This window comes from Macaca nemestrina, chromosome 2 (genome assembly GCF_043159975.1).
Source record: "Macaca nemestrina isolate mMacNem1 chromosome 2, mMacNem.hap1, whole genome shotgun sequence".
Classification (NCBI taxonomy): domain Eukaryota; kingdom Metazoa; phylum Chordata; class Mammalia; order Primates; family Cercopithecidae; genus Macaca; species Macaca nemestrina.
The window spans coordinates 97,018,920-97,042,054 of NC_092126.1; the positions used below are offsets into that span (position 1 = coordinate 97,018,920).

The 23,135-nt window shown below is 43.3% G+C and overlaps 1 protein-coding gene across 8 annotated transcripts in view; it reads right to left on the reverse strand.

Annotated features, from left to right (window-relative positions):
- Positions 1–22,676, reverse strand: part of LOC105480601 (ATP binding cassette subfamily C member 5) — a 96,301-nt gene extending 73,625 nt beyond the window's left edge. For 2 of the 8 annotated variants that reach the window (XM_071091368.1, XM_071091367.1), the window contains exons 1-2: positions 21,820–21,917; positions 18,683–18,866 (exon numbers count right to left, since the gene is read on the reverse strand). In XM_071091368.1, coding sequence (XP_070947469.1) covers positions 18,683–18,866; positions 21,820–21,857 — 222 coding nt within the window. In that variant the 5' untranslated portion in view covers positions 21,858–21,917. Of the gene's footprint in view, positions 1–18,682; positions 18,867–19,651; positions 20,048–21,819; positions 21,925–22,298; positions 22,421–22,579 lie in introns of those variants that run through there. The other 6 variants (XR_011619943.1, XM_071091362.1, XM_071091364.1 and 3 more) reach the window with 6 other exon arrangements.
- Positions 22,677–23,135: the final 459 nt, after the last annotated feature.

The following is a 23,135-nucleotide window of genomic DNA, read 5'->3' on the forward strand; positions in this document are numbered from 1 at the left end:
GTTTTCACTAAAACCTATTCATAGAAAAGTAAATGGACTTAATAATTCTTTTTAAATCCTCTGATTGCATGGTTTTTGTTGCTTTTACTATATATAACTATGTCATGTTTCACCACCACCGAGGTAGTAAGTTACTTCCTATATTGGAAAACATCAAATTCAAAGGCTCTTTTTTAAAAGATTCAAATGAAAGCTGCCAGGCAAGCCTTCATTTCCCAGGTTTCTCATGAATACTGTAGTGGCACTACTGATGGCAGACACTCAGCGCTCTCCTGCTGCCTTTGGTTTTAGAACAATGCACTCGGTGCAGTTTTATCCTGACAAACCCCCTAAGAGTGGTTGAAACAGCACTAATCTCAGAATTCTCATGTAACAAAGCATGGAGTAGAAATTCTCACAGTAAGAGTAGGGAAAAGTCTATATTGTTGATCTAAAAGAATCAAACCTTGCTACTCTAAGCAACGAACTTTCCAAGTCGCATCCTGACCCTGCTATTCTTTCTTAAACGTTTTCCCAAACTGTCAATCTTGTTGTCATATCTTTACACATTAACCAAGTCAGGAAAATGAACTATCTGATGGAAACACAGGTATGATACAGGATCTTCTCCTTTGAAGAAACCACTGTCCCACTCCGTATCTGCACCTAGCTCCTTCAGAGACAGGTCTCTCAAAACAATAAGCAACAGACATTCAGCTGTTGGCAAGAACTCTCAAATGTTAACATGAAAAATAAATAAATAAATAATAATAACAAGAGAAAAGAATTCTCTTACTCCAACAAAACTATTTCTTTCTTATGGCCTTAAAGTATGAAGACCTCCATAGGCAGAATCTTCCCACAGTTGGGGGCCATAGTAATTTCAAACATGAATTTTAGAAGACAGATACAGATTTAAGTTTGTTTACTCATTTTTACAGTGGTACATGCACCTACCACATAGGGATGAGAGGAATTAATGGGATAATTAAAAGTGCTTAGCAAAATACTGGGTATATAATAAACATTCAATACATGTTAGCTATATTATCCCAATTTAGCTAGCCAATAGATCTTAGGGTCTATCTCAACTATTTCTTCTTTCCTTTAGTTTTCTCTGACTCTTTCAAGGTGGGGGCATTCATTTCCTTCCTCCTATGTCTTCCCTGCACCTATACCACCACAGCAGGATGCTTCTGGTAAGAGGTCCTAGAGGGCAAGCTGTCTTCCTCTTGTTTGTATCCCTGGCCTCTGGCATAGTAGAGAGTTTGGCACCTAGTATTCACATGTCAACGAAAATACCTTCAAAATACCTTCTTTACCTTACATTCTACATATCATCAATTAATGCTACATGATATACCACTGAGGCAATCTTACCCATTCCACTTCTGTTTAGATTCTCTAGCTGTTTTGCTTATTATTATTTTTGTCTGAAACAGGATTTTGCTGTCACCCAGGCTGGAATGCAGTGGCACAATCATAGCTCACTGCGGCTCTGACCTCCCCGGCTCAAGCAATCCTCCTACCTCAGCCTCTAGAGTAGCTGGGCACTACAGGCATGCACTACCACCATGTCTGGCTAATTTTTTTATTTTTGTAGAGACGGCTTCTTAATATGTTGCCAAGGCTGGTCTTGAGGTCCTGGGCTCAGGCAATCAATCCTCCATTCTTGGCCTCCCAAAGTGCTGGGATTACAGGTGTGAGCTACCACACCCAGCTTTTGCTTATTATTAATAGTATAACATACAATTATAGTTTTATTTTTCTCCTTCTGGATTACTTAGGATAAATTCTATCATTGGGGTTACAGGATTTAAAAAATGTAGGTCCTAGCAATTAGACTTCTACCCAGTTTGCTCCAATTAACTTTATTACAGGATATGTGCTCCAGGATTATTGCAAAAGAGAATTGCTATTAACTTTAGTACTTTCACTTCTATTTTGTGGACCTCAGGTTGTCTTGACATCAGCAAGAAATAAAGGAAGCTATAGCAATCTTCCTTGTGTACAGCCAAATCTCATGACTAGTATGCATTTATAAAGGCAAGCTTTTCACTTAAAGGTAATTCAGAAAATGTATACAAATTTATAACAAACCAACAGACACTGTTTTAAATGGTTTACAGATATTAACTAATGTAATCCTCATAATAACCCTTTGAGGTAGGTACTAGTATCACCATTTCACAGCTAAGGAAACCGAAGCACACCAATGTTAGGTCACAGCAGGGATTTCAATCCAGCCTTGAGCTAAGGCTCTTCATCACTCTGCTATGTGCCTGTCAAGAAAAAAACAAAACAAACAAAAAAACAAAAACAAGCAAATAAACCATAACTGTACAAAATTATCCCAGGTGTACCTCATAAACGGCTCTTCTCTATTCCCCGGGTGAATATCAGATTAAGATAAACAATGACTCAGGGCCAGGCACAGTGGCTCACGCCTGTAATCCCAGCATTTTGGGAGGCTGAGGTGGGCGGATCACCTGAGGTCAGGAGTTCCAGACCAGCCTGGCCAATATGGTGAAACCCCCGTCTCTACTAAAAATACAAAACTTAGCCAGGCATGGTGGCACATGCCTGTAGTTCCAGCTACTCGGGAGGGTGAAGCAGAAGAATCACTAGAACCTGGGAGGTGCAGGTTGCAGTGAGCTGAGATCGCGCCACTGTACCCCAGCCTGGGTGACAGAGGGAGACTCTGTCTCAAAAAAAAAAAAAAAAAAAAAAAAAAAAAAAAAAAGGACACATAACAGCATCTTTATACTAACCTGCCAGTAACTGCACAGATGTCTCCCACATGTAACTAACTATATGCTTGGACGTCTAACTTCTCTTCCTCTCTAGGCTTCCCAAAAAAGCTCACATGCCCGAGTATGCCAGGAAAAAAAAAAAAAAGTATGTCTATTTCAAGGTAAAAATAAATATTTTCTACCACAGTTAACATTCCATGAAGTGAGTTATCAACATTCTAAGGTTGAATGGATAGAAAATGGCAACGAACCAAGAGAAAAGACTTAATATATTCAAGCTTTAAGGGCTTACTATACAAAAGCATAAATAATATAATAAGGTAGGGAATCATGAGTCAGTGAATATTGTTGAAACAAATAAATACCAGATTGTGCCAGGTGCAGTGGTTCACACCTGTAATCTCAGCATTGGGAGGCCAAAGTGGGAGGATCACTTGAGCCCAGGAGTTCGAGACCAGCCTGGGCAACAAAGTGAGAACCTGTCTATATACAACATTTTTTAAAACTAGCCGGGCATGGTGGTGCACACCTGTGGTCCAGCTACATGAGAGGCTAAGGTGGGAGGATCGCTTGATCCTGGCAGGTCGAGGGTGCAGTGAGCCATGACTGCACCTCTGCACTCCAGCCTGTGTGACACAGTGAGACGGTCACTCACATCCTACCTACCTACCTTCCTAACAACTAACCAGATTGGAGATGAATTAATTGAGATCCAGGTTTCATATCATACATTAATCCATCTGGAATTAACCTCCCAAAAATTACATTAAAAATGACGACATAAATTACATAGCATACTTAGTCCAGCTATGATGGGGGACAGCCTCCATTTACCCCCAACAATCAGAAATGTATCAAAGGGAAGAGAGGTTCGAACATGAGAAGGAAACTTTTTTGCATAAGGAAATTAGCATTAAGAGAAGGGAAGATAAAGCTAAAGAAGTGACCAAGTGGTGGGGTGTGGTGGCTCGCACCTATAATCCGAGCACTTTGGGAGGCTGAGGCGGGCAGACTGCTTGAGCCCAGGAGCTTGAGACCAGCCTGGGCAACATGATGAAACCCCGCCTGTACAAAAAAATACAAAAAAGGTACGCTATTAGCCCTAGCTACTTATGAAGCTGAGGTGGGAGGATGGCCTGAGCCGGGGCCATCGGGCTGCAGTGAGCCAAGATCATGCCACTGCACTCCAGCCTGGGTGACAGAGTGAGACTCTGTCTCTAAATAAATAAATAAATAAAAATAAGAAGTAACCAAGTAACTAACAGAATAATATATTTCAAGTAGCGGACTTTTACTGAAAAAGTAAAATACAGTATTTTTTTCATCCATTCATTCAACTAGTCCTTATTGAGAGCCTGCTATGTGCCAGGCACTGTTCTAGATACAGGAGAGAACACACAGACCCAATGTCACCAATCGAGAAACACAAATTAAATTTAAGATACAACCATATATGCCTTAAAAGAGACAAAATCCAATATGGAAAAGAAAATGCAATATGGAAAGGAGGGAAATATAGACAAACATACACGGTCTGAACATTAAACTGATTTTTAATATGCTACCAGCAGGAATTCAGGAGAGCAAACTGGTAATATGTAATACTACATACTCTGGGTCTCCATAACTTTACTGCATAAAGGAAAATCTTCCAAAGGAAAAAACCATTAAACCCAACAGTTTATAGGGATCTAAATGCCTAATACAAAATCAATGGCTAACCTACAGTAGATCAACACTCTAGCTCAGCACTGTCCAACAGAAATATAACGCAAGCTGCAAATGTAAGCCACATAATGTAACTTAAATTTTTCTAGTAGCCATATTTAAAAAGTAAAAAGTAGGCAGGGTGCAGTGGCTCACGCCTGTAATCACAACACTTTGGGAGGCTGAGGTGGGAGGATGGCTTCAGGCCAGGAATTTGAGACCAGCCTGTGTAACCCTCCAAGACCCCATCACTACAAAAAATTTAAAAATTAGCCGGGCATAGTGGCACGAGATTGTAGTCCTAGCTACTCAGGAGGATGAGGCAGGAGGATCACATGAGCCCAGGTGTTTGACACTGCAGTGAGTCATGATCATGCCACCGCACTACAGTCTGGGTGATGGAGTGAGACTCTGACTCTAAAAATAAAAAGTAAAAGGTGGATTAATTTAAATAATGTATTTCATTTAACCCAATAAAAAGTATTATATCTTTTTTAACATATAATCAATGTGAAAAATTATTAGGTATTTTACAAATTAAGTATTTCTTTTTTTGTACTAAGTCTCTGAAATCAGGTATTTTATGCTTACAGCACATCTCAGTTCAGACTGGCCATAGGTCAAAAGCTCAATAGCCACAATAGTACTATGTCGCATGGTGCAGCCCAGGAATTCACAAGTGAGGGTGTTTTGCTTGCCCAGAGGACATTTGGCAACAGCTGGAGACGTTTTTGATTGTCCCCACTGGAGGGGTGCTACTAGCTCTAGTGGGTAAAGGTCAGGGATGCTGTTTAACATCTACAATGTACAGGATAGCCCCCACAATAAAGAATTATATGGCCCAAAATGTCAATAGTACTAAGGTAACCCTAGATAGATAAACAGCTGGTACTGATATAGGCTGACCTAGGGGAATGTATTTTATGAGGCCATTTGTTTGTTATGATGCTTTCAATCCCTTTTACAAGTAACTTTTTAAAGCTTCCCCTGAAACAAGATGAGGGGACCCATTTCTCTTATTTATCTTAAGGAGCACGGCACACTGAAAGACTGTCAGTGGCCCGACGGCCCGACCACACAGAAAGGCATCTACACCAGCTGCTTTGTCTCAAAGGGAAAAATACTGGCAGATCTAGGAGCTGAGAAAAATATTAAACGAGGAAGTATGATTGCCATTTATATCTTTCCCATGACTATGTGACTAGGAGACTCAGCATTTTTCCTACCAAGGTAATGGCAATGGGGCAGGAGCGGGGTCACAGGGAAGCTAAAAAGGGACAATGAAGTTCAGATTCTGCCAGGTGGGGTGACTCATGCTTATAATCCCAGCATTTTGGGAGGCCAAGGTGGGAGGATCACCTGAGGTCGGGAGTTCAAGACCAGCCTGGCCAATATGGTGAAATCCCCATCTCTACTAAAAATACAAAAATAAGCTGGGCATGGTGGTGCATGCCTGTAATCCCAGCTACTCGGGAGGCTGAGGCAGGAGAATCGCTTGAACCAAGGAGGCAGAGGGTGCAGTGAGCCAAGACTGCACCACTGCACTCCAGTCTGGGCAACAGAGCCAGACTCTGTCTCAAAAAAAAAAAAGGAGAGAGAGAGAGAAATAAAAACAACAACAACAACAACAACAACAACAAAACCAAAAAGCAATTCAGATTCTGTCAAGGTTCAAACAAAGGTCATGGAAATACATATTCATAAACACCTCTGGTACGAAAAACAAGTAACATTCGATCCATAAGCAGACAGATCTGCTCTTGCAAAAGACGCCTCTGCAGGCCCTAAAACCATCCTCAGGCCTCAGATAATCAGCACACCTATCACACCCCATGACCGCCACTTCTCCAGCTGTCCATCTCATTTTAACAGGCTGCCAGAGTGAATGCCTGCTGACAGTACAACCAAGGGCTTTTCCCCTGCACGGAGGCCACTGGGACAGATACCAGGGGCCAGAAATCATTCCCCATCTGAGCAGTCCAATCCCTTCCTGACGGCCAGACGACAGCAGGGTAGCCTTCCTAATAAGCCTCAGGCTGAGGATTCAACCAAGTTCTTCCTGAAGGCAGAGACTGCAGGTATCAACTGGCAACACAGAGGCACCTCAGTTTCCAAGGGGGGTTAAAGGCTGCCTGCTCCTGTCTGGCACACCCCTCAAAGAAAGTGGTATCTGGGGCACAATTGGAATCAACAGGCCTCAGATCTCACAACACTGTCTTCCTCTCCTCTCCTCATTCACAAGACCTTAAGACAAACAAAGAGAACAGGCGCCTCTTCTAATACATCCTTCTGGCCAAGAAAAGCATTTCTACAGATGTCCCAGGCCTATGCAGCCTTTATGACACACATCTAGAAAGACAAACTTTTAAGGGGAACTGTTGTGCCACCAGATACAGTTCTTAAGGGACTCAGAATATTAGAAATTAAATTTAAAAGAAATTAAAATTCACTTTTAAATTAAAAAATATCAAAAACTGATGTCCTCCCAAGACTAGCTGACTTCAGGCTTTCCCGCCCTTCCTAATCTCCAACAAGTTAAAGAAACCTACCAAGCACGTTTCCTCTCCTAATTCCCACCACATCCTTACTCCCCAGTGGGCTGTTAACATGACCCTGACCATCTTAAGCTCTTCCCTTAAGAACTTCCAAATAGTAGCCATTTCAGTCAAGAGGATCAGCAAAATTCTAGAACCCAACCTATATGGGGAAGAAGCAGAATACAAAAGAAAGAGCTATTAATCCAAGTCAGGGAAGCTGCTAAACTCAGTCCCATCACCAGCAGCTATGCTACACGGAGAAAAGAATTAACTTGAGCATCAGCTCACTTACCTGTAGCGGTGCTGTTACTCTGAATAACTGTGCTGTTACGTTGATCAGCTAGCAATACAATTCACAAGCATCCCTCCACCACCACGGTAAAACAAGGTATTTGTCTGCAGTTGATAATCTAGCATTACTCCATAATCAGCAGGAATTTGAGGGTTTTCAGTTGTTTCATAAGCTAAATTCCAAGGAACTTATTCAAAGTTCCTATTACGTTGGGTCTAAGATTAACTTTGTTAATACCATGGTAAAGTTTCAAAGGATTAAACTGAAAATGAATCACAGGGGTAAAGGGGGATTTACTGGAAGCACTTGGAGCCAATGGGTGGGGGGAGAGAATAGACTTTATTCCATGAGATCCAGACTAGAGATTCTCAGCACTGCCTACCTACTAGAATCACCAGGGGAGTTTTAAAACAATACCGATGCCTGGGTTCTATCCCAGAGACTGATTTAATTGGTCTGGAATAGGACCCCAACATTCGTATTTGTGGAACATTCTTCAAGTGATTTTAACATTCAGCCTGGCTTAAAAACGATTGATTTAGAGAGTTGTGAATATTGTTCTTTTGCATTTGACAAAAATCCCTTCAACAAGATTTTCAGGCTTTAGCTAAAAAAAAAAAAAAAAAAAAAAAAAAGGCCCAATGCGGTGGCTCACACCTGTAACCCCTGCACTCTGGGAGGCTGAGGCAGGTGGATCACTTGAGGTCAGGAGTTCGAGACCAGCCTGGCCAATATGGTGAAATCCTGTCTCTACTAAAAATGTAAAAATTAGCCAGGTGTGGTGGTGCACACCTGTAATCCCAGGTACTTGGGAGACTGAGGGCAGGAGAATTGCTTGAACCCAGAAGGCAGAGGTTGCAGTGAACTGAGATCGTGCCACTGCACTCCAGCCTGGGTGACAGAGAGAGACTCCATCTCAAAAAAAAAAAAAAAACACACACACAGGCCAAAATATAATTTGTAAATAAAACTTCCTCCAGTGCCTAACACAATGTGTGTTAAATGCGTAGTACAAGGCTTTCAGGGTTCCCTCATGTGACCGCCGTACTGCAGAGCCAGCCAGAACTGCTGACCACGGTGAGAAGCAAACACAAAGGTTAGGGGCTGAGCGGTTTGGCTATTTTTCTACTGGGAGACACAACATTGAAGAAAACTAAGTGACTGCTCAACATCATACCTGCATAATACCAATTAAAAGTAAACAGGGCCGGGCGCGGTGGCTCAAGCCTGTAATCCCAGCACTTTGGGAGGCCGAGGCGGGCGGATCACAAGGTCAGGAGATCGAGACCACAGTGAAACCCCGTCTCTACTAAAAATACAAAAAAAAAATTAGCCGGGCGCGGTGGCGGGCGCCTGTAGTCCCAGCTACTCAGGAGGCTGAGGCAGGAGAATGGCGGGAACCCGGGAGGCGGAGCTTGCAGTGAGCCGAGATCGCGCCACTGCACTCCAGCCTGGGCAACAGCGTGAGACTCCGTCTCAAAAAAAAAAAAAAAAAAAAAAAAAAAACAGAAGGTTGTCAAGTTCACAGGATTCTTAAAAAAGTCAAACAACTATAGCCATTTACTGGAACCCATTCTGTGTAGTTTATTTATCTCTAAAAGCCTGAGTGTGTCTATTTCCACCACATAAATACAGATTTCATAATAACATATAAATCCTTTTTAGTGAGATTTGCTTTTTTTTTTTTTTTTTTTTTGAGACGGAGTCTAGCTCTGTTGCCCAGGCTGGAGTGCAGTGGCCGGATCTCAGCTCACTGCAAGCCCCGCCTCCCGGGTTCACGCCATTCTCCTGCCTCAGCCTCCCGAGTAGCTGGGAGTACAGGCACCCGCCACCTCGCCCGGCTAATTTTTTTTGTATTTTAGTAGAGACGGGGTTTCACCGTGTTAGCCAGGATGGTCTCGATCTCCTGAACTCGTGATCCACCCGTCTCGGCCTCCCAAAGTGCTGGGATTACAGGCTTGAGCCACCGCGCCCGGCCTGAGATTTGCTTTTGGAAACATACCCTGAACTCTAAGGTCAGGTACAGCTGTCAGTGTCGTGGCATCTCCTGGCTGGTTCCATGCTCTTTTTGGCAGCCCAGCACACTGGGCCAGAGACAGGCAACAGAGCCATCATGCCTCAAAGAGGAGCCAAGTACTGTGTTCTGAGCCACTGGATTCCAGAAAGAACATCCCTGGAAGCTCACCCAGCCCCAGCATAGTCTGCCGAGTAAGTGTCTCTCCTGGGCCTCACCTACAGAGAGGTGAGGCTAAATGGGGACTGGGCAGGATGGCCTTTGAGGTTCCATCCATCTTTTAAAGTACACATGTCAGTCTTGCTTTCTGCCTCCACGAGCAGGCTTTGGTAAGTGGAAGTTCTCATCTGATATCTAATAACAATTGATTCTTTGAACAGCTAATTCAGAAAATAATCTTAAGCAGTTAAAACACATATAACATCTAATCATCTAAATTGGCTAACTCCTTAAAAGGGGGGCAGGGAGGGAAAGGATAAATTTAATTCTGCTCATTAGTGGACTTCAGTGCACCAAATTAACTTCACTTTAGTCTGTAAGCTTAACAATGACAGTTGCAAACCCTTCCGGAGGCCCTGTTTCTTGCGTTGACCTTTTTATTTTTGACTAAGAGAGGGGGAAAAATGATAAGACATTAAAGAAAGCATTAACAGAAACCTACCTAACGGTGGAAACAAGATTTCATTGAAAAAGTTTCCATTAACCATTTGTAACTTCCAAGTCATCTTAACAAAGATTTAGGTACTTAAAAAACAAACAAACAAAAAAAACCCGGGAAGCTAATTCCAACACTTTTCTTCCCCTTTGACAGAAAGCTCCTTTAACTCATGCCAACAGGCTATATTTATTTCCCTTAAGCAGCACTTCCTAGGAAAGCCGCGGCAGTCTTGCAGCAGACAGCATAAGAGAGCTCATGATCCCGGCAGCAGCCCAACCTCAAGAGCCCCAGCGAGCTGTCCATGCAGTTACCAAGCATGAGAGCCATCTGGGCTCTGCACCAATCGCAGCACTGTTGTTATCTCAGCCGGAGAGCTCTGGGCTGCTATTGGAAACCAACACCTGGCACCAGACCAGATACGGTGTCACACCCAGCAGTGCCTAAGAGACTACTGAGCCTCATAAAGCTTTATGGATGCCTACAGGGAGAGAAAAAAAAAATGCAGGTATTCTTACTCATCTTAACCCTGTCCAGAAAATCTGCTGAGTCACTGAATATCAATCAAGAGAAAAATAATGCAGAGCTGCAAAATGCTAATCTCCTTCCTCCTGCTCTCCTTCCTAACAGCAAGCCGACTCACAGGTAATACTGTTGACTCGGAAAACACAAGGGCATAAACAAATTCACACATCCTTAGTCTGTAAAGAAAAGCTTTCAGGAGCAAACTCTAAAAGTACAATGTACTAGACAAAACTATTTTATGAAAACAATGGTTGTCTCTGGGTAGAGGAATTAAGGGTGGTTACTTTTTTTCCATAACTTTACACACTTTGTACATTTTCTATAATGAGCCCATATTTCTTTCCTAACAATACATCTTCGAATCATTTCTGGTAAGAGATTAGACCCACATCTTTGATCCCTAAGATATAACTTGAGCTCACCAAAATATTTCAAATCACTAATTATGAAAACTCCAACCAAGGTTAAAGGGTCAGCCTACCACAGAACTAAGGAAATAGTAAGTAAGAGCCCTGGATTTTATGAATACTTGCTTTGTTACCTTTCCTAGACACAGAACATTCTAATTTGGTAGGAAGAAAATCCCACCAATGACACATTTTTGAGAGAAGGGGAAAAATAACTAAAGATCATGTGCCAGTAATAAGGGTACATGAACTTTAGTTTACTTCTGCTTTTTTTTTTTTTTTTTTTGAGACAGAGTCTTGCTCTGTCACCCAGGCTGGAGTGCACTGGCGTACTCTCAGCTCACTGCAAACTCCGGCTCCCAGAGTCAAGCGATTCTCCTGCCTCAGCCTCCCCCCAAGTAGCTGGGACTACAGGCGCATGCCACCATGCCCAGCTAATTTTTTGTATTTTCAGTAGAGACAGGGTTTCATCGTGTTAGCCAGGATGGTCTCGATCTCCTGACCTCGTGATCCACCCGCCTTGGCCTCCCAAAGTGCTGGGATTACAGGTGTGAGTCACCGCGCCTGGCCCACTTCTGCTTATTTTTCCATTCTTCCTCCTTTCCCAGATTAGACATGCTAATGAAAAACAAGGCACCCTTAGCTTTGCCTGAGAGCACTAAGAAAACAAACCACCACCCCAATAAGATAAAGCTCATAAAAGCATCTGACAAGCTTTGTCTTGCTTTTGCTTAAATATTAAAGCAATTAAAATCCAAACTCCTTGGCTTGTTATTCAAGAACACACATGCCCAGGCGTGATGGCTCATACCTGTAACCCCAGCACTTTGAGAGGCCAGGGTGGAGGGATCACCTGAGGTCAGGAGTTCGAGACCAGCCTGGCTAACACGGTGAAACCCCATCTCTACTACAAATACAAAAAATTAGCTGGGTGTGGTTGCATTTGCCTATAATCCCAGCTACTCAGGAGGCTGAGAAAGGAGAATCGCTTGAACTCGGGAAGCGGAGGTTGCAGTGAGCCAAGATCGCGCCACTGCCCTCTAGCCTGGGCTACAGAGGGAGACTCAACCTCAAAAAAACAAAAATAAAAAACAAAACAAAAAACACACATAATGTGAAATTCACTGAGGTATTGTACTATAGCTAAGACTTCATACATTTTATGCTCAATACCAACAGGGACTAGGTATCCCTAAAACCCACAACTCTTTCTTTTGCCTGGCAAGTTCTTCATTTCTCCAAATTCTACCCATTCCTCAAGTTTCCAGTCAAATGATACCTCCTCCTAAAGTGTTCCCTGAGAAGCACTTTCTCGTTTTACTAATTCCCCCAGCACCTAAATTATAGTCATCTGTGTAGAGTACGTGTTTGTGAGTTTAAGCTTCTATTGGTGAACAGGCAGGCCCAGCACCAATTTATCTCTATCTGTACCAGACCACTTGGTTCAGTGCTGTGCATGCATCTTGAAGAGTGTTCAAATATTTGCTAAATTAAAAAAATGAATAAACACTGCATCTTAAAAAAAAAAAAATCAGGGCTTGTGCAGTCATATGAGTTACATGTGCATACACAAATAGGATAAAAAAAGGAATACCTAGGCCTGAATAATCATGCCTCAGGCACAGGAACAGTGTTTAGGAGTAGCCTAGGTATAAATCTTCATGTTAGCTGAAATAACGCCAGCCTAATGCCAGCCAAAGTTAGTACTCAGGCTCAAAGAACTAACAGCAACAGAAGCCACCACTTTATTAACACTTCAGGATTAAAGGATGCCTGCTAAGCCTCAAATTGTGTCACAAGTATTAACATTATAGTCCCAAAGAAAGTGCGTAGGTGTGTGAATGCTTTATTTCAACCCTAAGCATATGTGAGAAATTACAAATATTTGAAGATGTAACTATTAGAGCAATTTTTCCAAATGATATTCCAAGAGAATGATTTGGTCACAATACTAAGAAATGGGCAAACCATGTAATCTGCATCTTCACTTCTTCACACCTTGAAGAAAAAAGCACTGGCCTGCTTAAAGTCAGAACTTATTCTTTGGTACTTTGCTTCTGACTTCTGTTTGACACCATTTCTTTTCTTTCTTTCTTTATTTTTTTTTTTTTGGCGAGACAGGGTCTCGCTCTATCACCCAGGATGGAGTGCAGTGGCACAATCACAGCTGCTGGGTTCAAGTGATCCTCCCACCTCAGCCTCCCAAGTAGCTGGGACTACAGGCACAAACCCCCATGCCCAGCTAATTTATTTTTATATTTTGTAGAGACAGGTCTCACTGTGATGCCCAGGTTGGTTGTGAACTCCTGGACTCAAGTGAGTCTTCTCCCTTGGCCTCCCACAGTGCTGAGATTACAGGCATGAGACACCAGCAGCACAGGTCTCCTGCTTCCCGGTTAACTGGACATATCAAAGGCTAATAGTGGTGAATGAAACCTTGCTTTCCACATAAGAGCCACAGATGTATCCTTATCTTTTGTTACTTAGAGGCATTTTTTTGTTTGTTTTAAATTTCTGACGGGTAGTAGGCATACCTGGCATCCTGGGAGATCCTGTCCCAGATTTCGTCTCTAACAACTAATACAAAAATGATGGTTATCATGATGTGACATGAAATTGCAATCTCTGCCCAATTAACTGCTTACTTTAAAAAACAAAACTATATGCTTATATAGGAATTCTGCTTCCCAACTACTTACGTTATCCATTTTTATACCATCTCAGGCCAGAAAATTTTTTGTCATCTTGCCGGTTCCCCCTGTCAGCAAACTTGTATCATGAGACAAGTTAAAGATAAATACTGAGAAATTTTGTTTTTTGACAGGTAATGGTCAAGCAGGTAATGGTGTCTGAACTTACAAAAATACGTAGTAGCTATGCATTCATTTTAATGTATATACAAAAATAGATTGAATAAACCTATGGGCTTATTGTTGTTGTTTTGCTAGGTCTAGGCTAAGTAACAGAAAGAGAGTAGAATAAAAGAAATCTTTTTTAAAAGTTCAGAGATTATAAGGATACAGTAAAATCAGGAAAACAGTACTCAAATTTCAAAGTTTAGGAGCAGGGTGTGGTGCCACATGCCTGTAATCCCAGCATTTTGGGAGGCTGAGGCGGGAGGCTTGCTTGAAGCTGGGAGTTCAAGAACAGCCTGGCCAACAGTGAGACTGTCTCTACAAAAAACAAACAAACAAAAAATTTAATAAAAAATAAAAGTTCATGGCCAATGTGGTGGCTGACGCCTGTAATCCCAGCACTTTGGGAGGCCAAGGCAGGCGGATCACTTGAGCTCAGGAGTTTGACACCAGCCTGGCCAACATGGTAACAGAGAACAGCAGGTAGGCACCTGCTGTTCAGGAGGCTGAAGCAGGAGAATTGCTTGAGCCCGGGAGGCGGAGGTTGCAGTGAACCGAGATCAGAACACTGCATTCCAGCCTGGGCGACAGAGGGAGAGTTCGTCTCAAAAAAAAAAAAAGTTTAGGAAACATGAAAGAGTAATAAAAATAAAATTCATGTGGATTCCTGAAATTTTATAAAAGTGGTATTAGCCTTCGTATTTCTCTGAGATAAGGCTTCAGTGGCATGTTGAAAACCTGCTACAGTGATGACTGACTCTGTATCCTTTAGGGTACGCAAGGCCCAGCGGTGCCTAACTGCTGTTCTTCTCCACTTTGTAGAAGAAAAGCTCACTGCTGCCACTGCATACCCTGATGTCAACTCTACTCTAACAAGCTGGGGACACTGTCCCCAGAAATTTCACAGGACCACACACCAGCTCCACAGCCTCCGCCTTCTGCTCTGCAAGCCATCCTTGGGTAAGCCTGCTCACTCTCACAGCTTCACCTACATGGACACACTAAAGGCTCTAAATGTTTTTTCCTACCCTACTTCTTGTCTATGCTCTACCTACTGATAATTTTACCTGTATGCACTTCAAATTCAACATCTTCAAACTCAAAATCATTCTTTTTTTTTTTTTTTTTTTGAGACAGAGTCTCACTCTGTTGCCCAGGCTGGAATGCAATGGTGAGACCTCAGCTCACTGCAACCTCCGCCTCCTGGGTTCAAGAGATTCTCTTGCCTCAGCCTCCCAAGTAGATGAGGTTTCACTGTGTTGCCCAGGCTGGTCTCAAACTCCTGAGCTCAGGCAATCCACCAGCCTCAGCCTTCCAAAGTGCTAGGATTATGGGCGTGAGCCAACGTGCCCGGCCCAAACTCATTCTTAATATCTCCCTAATCTCCTTTTCTTCCCTTATGTCCATGAATAAGTTTAAATCCTTACCATCAATCCCAGACACCCCAATGCCTCCCTATCTTCTAGAAATGCCTTTCCTCCATCCTCACTTTTATGTTTTACAACAGTAGCCTGGCCTCTCTGACATGGATGGGCAGAGCCGCTTCCTGACTGCTCCCTATATTTGATCTCTTTCTCCTGTACAGGTTTTTTCTGCATTGCTTCAAGACTAATCTAAGATAAAAATCTACTCTCAAACATCAGTAGCCATTAGGGAACTACAGATTAAAACCACAATCAGATACCAGGCACATCTATAATAATGGCTTAAATAAACATTATGATAACATTGAGTACTAGCAACAATGTGGAAAAACTGGATCATTGCTGGTGGCAATGTAAAATGGCACAGATACTCTGAGAAAGAGTACTGCAGTTTCTTACAAAACGAAATATGCACTTACCATATGACCCAGCAATCGCAGTCCTGGGCATTAATCCAGAGAAATAAAAGCTATGTTCACACAAAATCCCGTAACTGAAGGTTCAGAGTACCTTTATTTATAATTGCCATTAACTGGAAATGACCCGTATGTCTTTCAACAGATGAATGGTTAAAGAAGCTATGGTACATCTATAACATGGAATGCTACTTAGCAATACAAAGGAAAGAACTATTGATGCACACAACAAAATTAGGTGGCTCTCAAGGGAATTCAGCTGAGTGAAAAAAGCAATCTCGAAAGATTATATACTATATGATTCATTGTATATAGCATTCTTAAAATGACAAAATTACAGAGATGGAGAAAAGATTAGCAGTTGCCAGAGACTGAGGTTGAGGGGACATGGCTGTGGCTATAAAAGGGTAACGAGAGATCCTTGTGATGGAATCTTTGCATCCTGACTGTGGAAGCGGTCATACAAATTTACACCTTTAAATAAATGCATAGAACACACACACACAAACACAAAAAAGGGTGCATATAAAACTGGTGAAATCCTAAAGTCAATGGATTGTATCAAGGTCAATCATTGATATCCAATGTCAATCAATGTCATTGATATCAATGTCAATCATTGATATCCTGTTGTGATATTTATTGGACTATAGTTATACAAGATGTTACCACTGGGGGAAACTGAATGAAGGATATACAGGATCTCTATATTATTTTTTATAATTACATATAAATCTACAGTTAGCTCAAAATAAGAAGGTTTTTTTTTTTTAATCTCATTAACTTCCAATAGTTCCCCAATGCCCACAGTGAAATATTTCTTAGCATGGCATGCAGAATTTCCCCCAACCTATAATCCCTTTATACATCCTACACCCTAAACAACTAGTTCTAAGAGCTAACATTTATTGGGCACTGGCCATGTGCCAGGTACCATTTTAAACATTTTATATGTATTATCTCACTTACTCCTCAGTGATCCCATGAGTCAGGTACTACTGTCAACACCATTTTATATACAAATGACGTAAGTAGCTTATCCAAAGTCCCAACATGCCATATGCTCTTTCCATACCTTTGGGTCTATACTTGTACTGCCTAAAAAGCCTCCCCACCTAATTGCCCTTTAAGGCCCTGCCCCAATGTTACCTTCTGACATTTTCTAGACTTAACTGTTACACTAACTGTGTCTAGCACTCAGAGGGTATTCGACAGATGTTTAATCAACATAAGGTCTAGACAAAAGGACATGAGGAAGTTATAAAACTGGCACCACGAGAAGTATTTGACACTGATTACATTGAGCCTGTTTCTTTGAAGTTAAACCTGAACAGAAAAGCATTCGATAGGCCGGGCGCGGTGGCTCAAGCCTGTAATCCCAGCACTTTGGGAGGCCGAGACGGGCGGATCACGAGGTCAGGAGATCAAGACCATCCTGGCTAACACGGTGAAACCCCGTCTCTACTAAAAAATACAAAAAAAAAACTTAGCCGGGCGAGGTGGCGGGCGCCTGTAGTCCCAGCTACTCGGGAGGCTGAGGCAGGAGAATGGCGGGAACCCGGGAGGCGGAGCTTGCAGTGAGCTGAGATCTGGCCACAGCACTCCAGCCTGGGCGACAGAGCGAGACTCCGCCTCAAAAAAAAAAAAAAAAAAAAAAAAAAAGAAAAGCATTCGATAATACACAGTAGGGTACAGAGAAGACTCATTAGCAAGAAAATGTTAATTAATAAAGCAATGGCTTTAACACAACCAAAGAGGGAAACATAGTATCAGGCTAAAGAAAGGCCAGTGCCAGCTGCAAAGTCTGTACCTTTCTCAAATTTTCTCATAACAAATACACCAACATAAACCTCAACTTCCTAAACCTAGTCCATTCTGCTTTATTAGGTACTTTTCTAAGAAAAGATATATTTTTTTTCCTCAGGAAAAAGAATATTTTCTCCAGGTGAAAATGCATCTTCATTATTTCCCTTGGAGGAAACTAGATTATTATCTAAAGACTGCTTAACTTATGAATTCGCTTGAAAATCATACTGAGTATCCCACAACTATCTAGAATTGTTCTGAAATCTGAGTCTCTCCAAAGGATTCACATTTTATTTTATTTTTCATTTTTTTTGGAGACAGAGTCTCACCTGTTGCCCAGGCTGGAGGGTAGTGGCGTGATCTCAGCTCACTGCAACCTCCACCTCCTGGGTTCAAGTGATTCTCCTGCCTCAGCCTCCTGAGTAGCTGGGAGTACAGGTGCCTGCCACCACACCTAGCTAATTTTTGTATTTTTAGCAGAGACAGGGTTTCACCATGTTGGCCAGGCTGGTCTCGAACTTCTGACCTCAAGTGATCCACCCACCTCAACCTCCCAAAGTGCTGGGATTACAAGCGTGAGCCACTGCACCTGGCCAGATTCACATTTTAAACACGGATGACAGAAAGTAGAAGAAAACACCAAGTTTGTTTAGGTACATGAATGAAGCTTAATTGGCTTTATATTCTCTGTCGTCGCCCCCACGACCCCCTCCTCCTCAATAAGTTGTCTTCTCTTAAGCACAGCCTTTTCAGAAGGCACCAACATAGAGTAAAAGCGAAAAAGAGGAGAATGCTCAGCACAGATCAGGTGGGAGGCTGAAAGTCAGCCTCTCTTCCACGTATGGAGTGCTTACTATGGACCAGAGACTCATAAATAACCATAAATTTTTAACAGTAACCTAAAGTCAATAAAGAAAAATACTTTTTTTTTTTTTTGGAGACCGAGTCTCACTCTATCACCCAGACTGGAGTGCAGTGACATGATCTCAGCTCACTGCAACCTCTGCCTCCCGGGTTCAAGCGATTCTTGTGCCTTAGCCTCCCAAGTATCTGGGATTACAGGCGCCTGCCACCATGCCTGGTATTTTTGTACTTTTGATAGAGACAGGGTTTTACCACGTTGGCCAGGCTGGTCTCGAACTCCTGACCTCAGGTGATCCACCCACCTCGGCCTCCCAAACTGCTGGGTTTATAGGCATGAGCCACCATGCCCGGCCAAAAAATAAGTTTCTAAATTACGCATCATATGAAAAAAAGAAGACGTGTTTTAGTACAATAAGCAGATAAGAGACTCTTAGGAAAGGAAACTGACCGGTCGAGTTCTCCTGAACTTAGAATCTTCGCGGTCTCTGTGCGGCCCAGAAGTGCTGGTTCTCTCCCTCACACTTCTGTACCCAGGACTGGGGATGATATACTCTTTTCCTATGTCAATATCCTTCATCTTCTCTGAGTGGAGGTTCCAGGGCTCATAGACTCTTAGTTTCACATCAGAATTCCTGAAATTAAAAATTCATCAAGAAATAGATTATTTCCTAAACAGTACTTAACCATATGTTCAAGTGCCTTAAAATACGGGGGGTGGGAAAAAAAAGGCAAAAGTACTAAAACTTTCTACTGTTATAGCTACAAAAATTAATTTTCAAAAAATGTTCAAAGATTTTCGTTTCATTTTTTTTTTAAAGAAAAAGATTCAGTATAAGAGAATCAAGAAAAATTACCTTCTCCCACTTCTAAGGGAAAAAAATTTAGAAAAAGTAAACACACTAGTAAAGAGATACCCACTCTCTTCAACTAAGCTCAAATCCAGTGTATATAGCATATAGATAGGTTCGTTTTTTTTTTTAAAGACTTCATAGAAACAATTTCAGTTTGTCCCAAGTATTAAAAACTCCACAATTTTAAAGTGGACATCATTTCTCCCACTAAATTTTACTAAATAAAAACTTACCGAACACTTATTCTACCAATGATATATTCCATCTCTGCCTTTTTATAATTAACTAATGGGTTAGCTGGTGTTATTTTAAAGCTCCATGAAGTTACACAGTTAAAACAATATTATAACTTAACTTCAAACACAAATTCCCTGGGTACTGAAAATGTTCTAAAACTAGATAGTGCTAATGGTTGCACAATGCAGTGAATACACTGAAAAAAAAAACCACTGAATTGTATACTTTAGAAGAGTGAATTTCATGGCATATAAATCCTACGGCAATAAAGCTGTTATTAAAAAACAATAACAAAAACAAATTCCCCACCCTGTATTACTAAGTCTTACCTAGTTTTTACCTGAAACTCTGTTCTAAACCACTGCTTGCCTGGCTAAGTCTAATCAAGATCCTGTGTCAACTCAGGTCACTTAAAAACAAAAAACACATACATACTTCTCTAAAATGTTTCCCCCCTCTAAGAAGGGTCACAGCCCCCCAGAGACAAGCTGAGAAAACACCTTTCAGACTAGCCTCCAAAGGAAATTAAAGACGTGTAGCCGTGTTGCTTTCTGGATTCCATAAATCCCTAGCTATCGCTGTGACTTAAAAGTACTACTTCTGCAGCACAAAATTCTAACCATTATAATGCATTTTTTAGGGTGTCAGATAAAAAGAGAACACTTAGTAATCCTCTAAATAAAAAAGACTAAATCTCCTCCGCAAAGACAGGTTTCCAGTCCAAAGAAAGCTTGACTTCTTGCCTTTCAGAATTCTGGTTCAAGTACCCTAAGTTGTTATAGCTGTTACTTATCTTAAAAAAAAAAAGTCACCTTGTCCAATGACAAACTACACCATAAAGAACAGCGGCTCACCAAGCCAGAGCGCAGCAATCACGTCATTGAGACCTCATTAAGGCTAAACTATAAACAGACCTGGCATCTGCCAGTGTCCCCAGTGTTGAGCTGTAGCTGTAGATCAGTGTAACCTTCTTGTTACGAGAATCACGGAAGTCTAACCTTCCCCTTCAAGGGTTCCCTAGCTTAGCTGATTATCTGGAAAAGGAAAAGATTAGTGCTACCTTTTTAAAGGTGGGGGTTGGGGCGGTGAGCGCGGGGTTGGGGCGGTGAGCGGTTTGAAAGAGAGGTGGTCACTGGAACTCATCCACTATACGAAGTGCCATGTCAAGAAGAACACGAACATCATCTCAATTATCTAAGCACCCATGATAACCAAAGATTCTTTCAACCACTTTTATTTCAAAGGATAAGGCAGAATCAGTGGAGCACAGGAGCAGAGAGAGGCAGGGACAAAACGACTTCCCTGTTATGACACAAATAATGACTGTTTTGTGCCCAGAGTGACTGCTGTGGTAGACACTGCTAAACTATCCTAAGGGACTAAGTTATTCTATGTATGAAGGGTGTGGGGAACAGTGTTCCATTATCTCTAACACACTCATCTCTACTTTCCTGGAAAAAGAGGCACAATCAAGAGAGCAGGCAGGCCCAAAGTAGGCACAAAGTTACTGTCTATGGCCTTGAACATAAGGACACCATCGTCTGTGTATCTGGAACATAAAAGGGGGCACCCCACGTGGAGGCCGGCGAAGAGCTGGGAATCCTGACAGGTTTGGAAAGAAACAAAGCCCCAGTCTGAAGCAAGCAAGCAAGGATAGATCCCCAGGTCAGCCTTTTTATTGATACTATTTATATTTCCCTATCTTCTCGTGTTCTCCTTTGAAGTTGTTGGAAAATCTTTTTTTAAATGCTCGCTTGCCTCAGCTATCAAGAGAGGAAGAAAGAGAAGGGATTTTTGTTTGTAGAAAACAAACCTGTTGTCCAGACCTGTACAATGGTAGAAGCAGAATAATCAAAGTGGGAGAACCCCAAAGAAGTCCCAACAGGGTTGAGGCCACTTAGCTGCCCTTTTTTTTTTTTTTTTTACCAAGATTCTCTTTCCACTGATTAAAGTGTAGACAGTCTCCCTACACAATGATACTGATTCAACTGCATGGCAGCAGGAGAGTTGCACGGGACTACACGAACTGTTGCCTAGCCAGACTGGTGTGTGCAAGCTGCAGTCATCCCAACACTCTTGAGTAGGTTTCCATCACCGCCAGGCCCTCAAGCTACACAAGGAAGACACCACGCTAAAGGGATACGTATTTACCACACCCACTGTAATCCACTTGTTGCGTCTCCAAGCAGCCTCACCTTTCATGCACGCTGCAGACCCCAGTAAAACCTAGCCATCTCCTCCTCCAAGACCTCCTGAAACTTTCCCGGTCGTTCCTGTGCCCACCTGCCTCCAGCCTCTCCGTCTGTGCAGAAACCAAATGACCCCTGTGTGATAAACACAAAGCCACCCGCAGCTCTGCGTGGCAGAAGTGAAAAAGAGCACTGGATGACCGTGGAGAGATCTGGGCTGCGTTCCCGGCTCAGCCACGGGTTTGCTGCGCGTGCTTATGTCACGTACCTCCATTTACCCGCTTGCAAAAACGAAGGGGATGACTTACTTCGAAGGTCGCTGGCGGCTCCGGTGCGGGTTGAGCATGGTGCCCTGAGCCGCCCACTGCACAGCCTCCCGGGTGGGCGCTTCTCTCAGACGGGCTTCGCCTGGGATGCCCGGGCCCTAGGGCGTTCCCACAGCCCGCTCCGGCCTGGCCAGGCGAGCGCGACCCACACCCACGGCCCACGGGCGCAGCGCCCCCTGGCGGCTGCGGCCAGAGACGTAGCCCGCGTCCCTGCCCGCTCATCCCAACCCTACCTGCCTGTCTTCCAGCACACGACCCCGTCACCAGACCCCGGGCTCACAGGCCTAGGAGGCGGCGGCAGGAGACCAAGGGGAGGCCATACCCCGTTCCCCAAGTCTCCAGTGTCCCCCGAACTGCTTGTAGCCCTGGCCACATCCCGCCACGCCCCGAGGAAATGCAAAGCGGTGATCCCCGTGACAACCGAGCTGGAGGGCAGGGGTGCGGCAGCAGCCATCACCTACCTGCGCCCCTGCTCCAGGACAGCCGCGCCGGCCGCTCAACCACACTCCCGAGCATGAGCCCCCCAGGAAAACAAGCCTTTATAGCGGCATCGGCCGCCACACCGCGCAAGCGCGCTGCACAAAGCATTCCCAAGGCTGAAGGGAACTGTAGTCCGCCTTCCGAGAGCCCGGGGCTGCGGATGCGGCTAAGAACTACATTTCCCAGAAGCGCCGGTGACATCCCGGGGGCGGTGCGGGCTGCCCCTCTTCCCACTGAGCTCCCGGCTCCGTTCCATCCTTACCCGTGCCTCTGCGAGCCTGTCTGGAATCTTCTCCGGGGTCGTGTTCCCTGGGGGAGTCAGTCGGGAGGCTTAACCGTGGCCCTGTGTTCGCACACAGTGCTGTTCGTAGGCAGGGCAGTCCCGACCCTGCGTGGCCGTGCAGCTGCCAGAAAAGATCGTGAAGGTCATCGTAGCCCGCGTCTAACCCGTTGAGAGTCGTCAGGCCGGCCAGCCCCAGTTCTTATCTGTTGTGGCAGATATGATTGCTTGCTCATGGTTCGACCCTGCATTCTGCGCAGATACCGCCTTTCTCACTTTAACACCAACTGCCCATCAATGTCGCGCTGCCTGGTCTCTAGATAATAAAAATGCCAGGATCACAGTCTTAGAAGTGGCAAGAGACAGAAATGGTATGCTAACTCATCCTCTTCTTTTTATAAATGAATCTGAGGCTCCCGGTAAGATTGATCCCTTTATCAAAGATCGATCCCTGTTTCATCGGTACCTTCAGCATCATTAAATAAAAGCCACTGTTGAGTTCTTCCCTACCCTGTATCCGATGCTTTACATACCATTC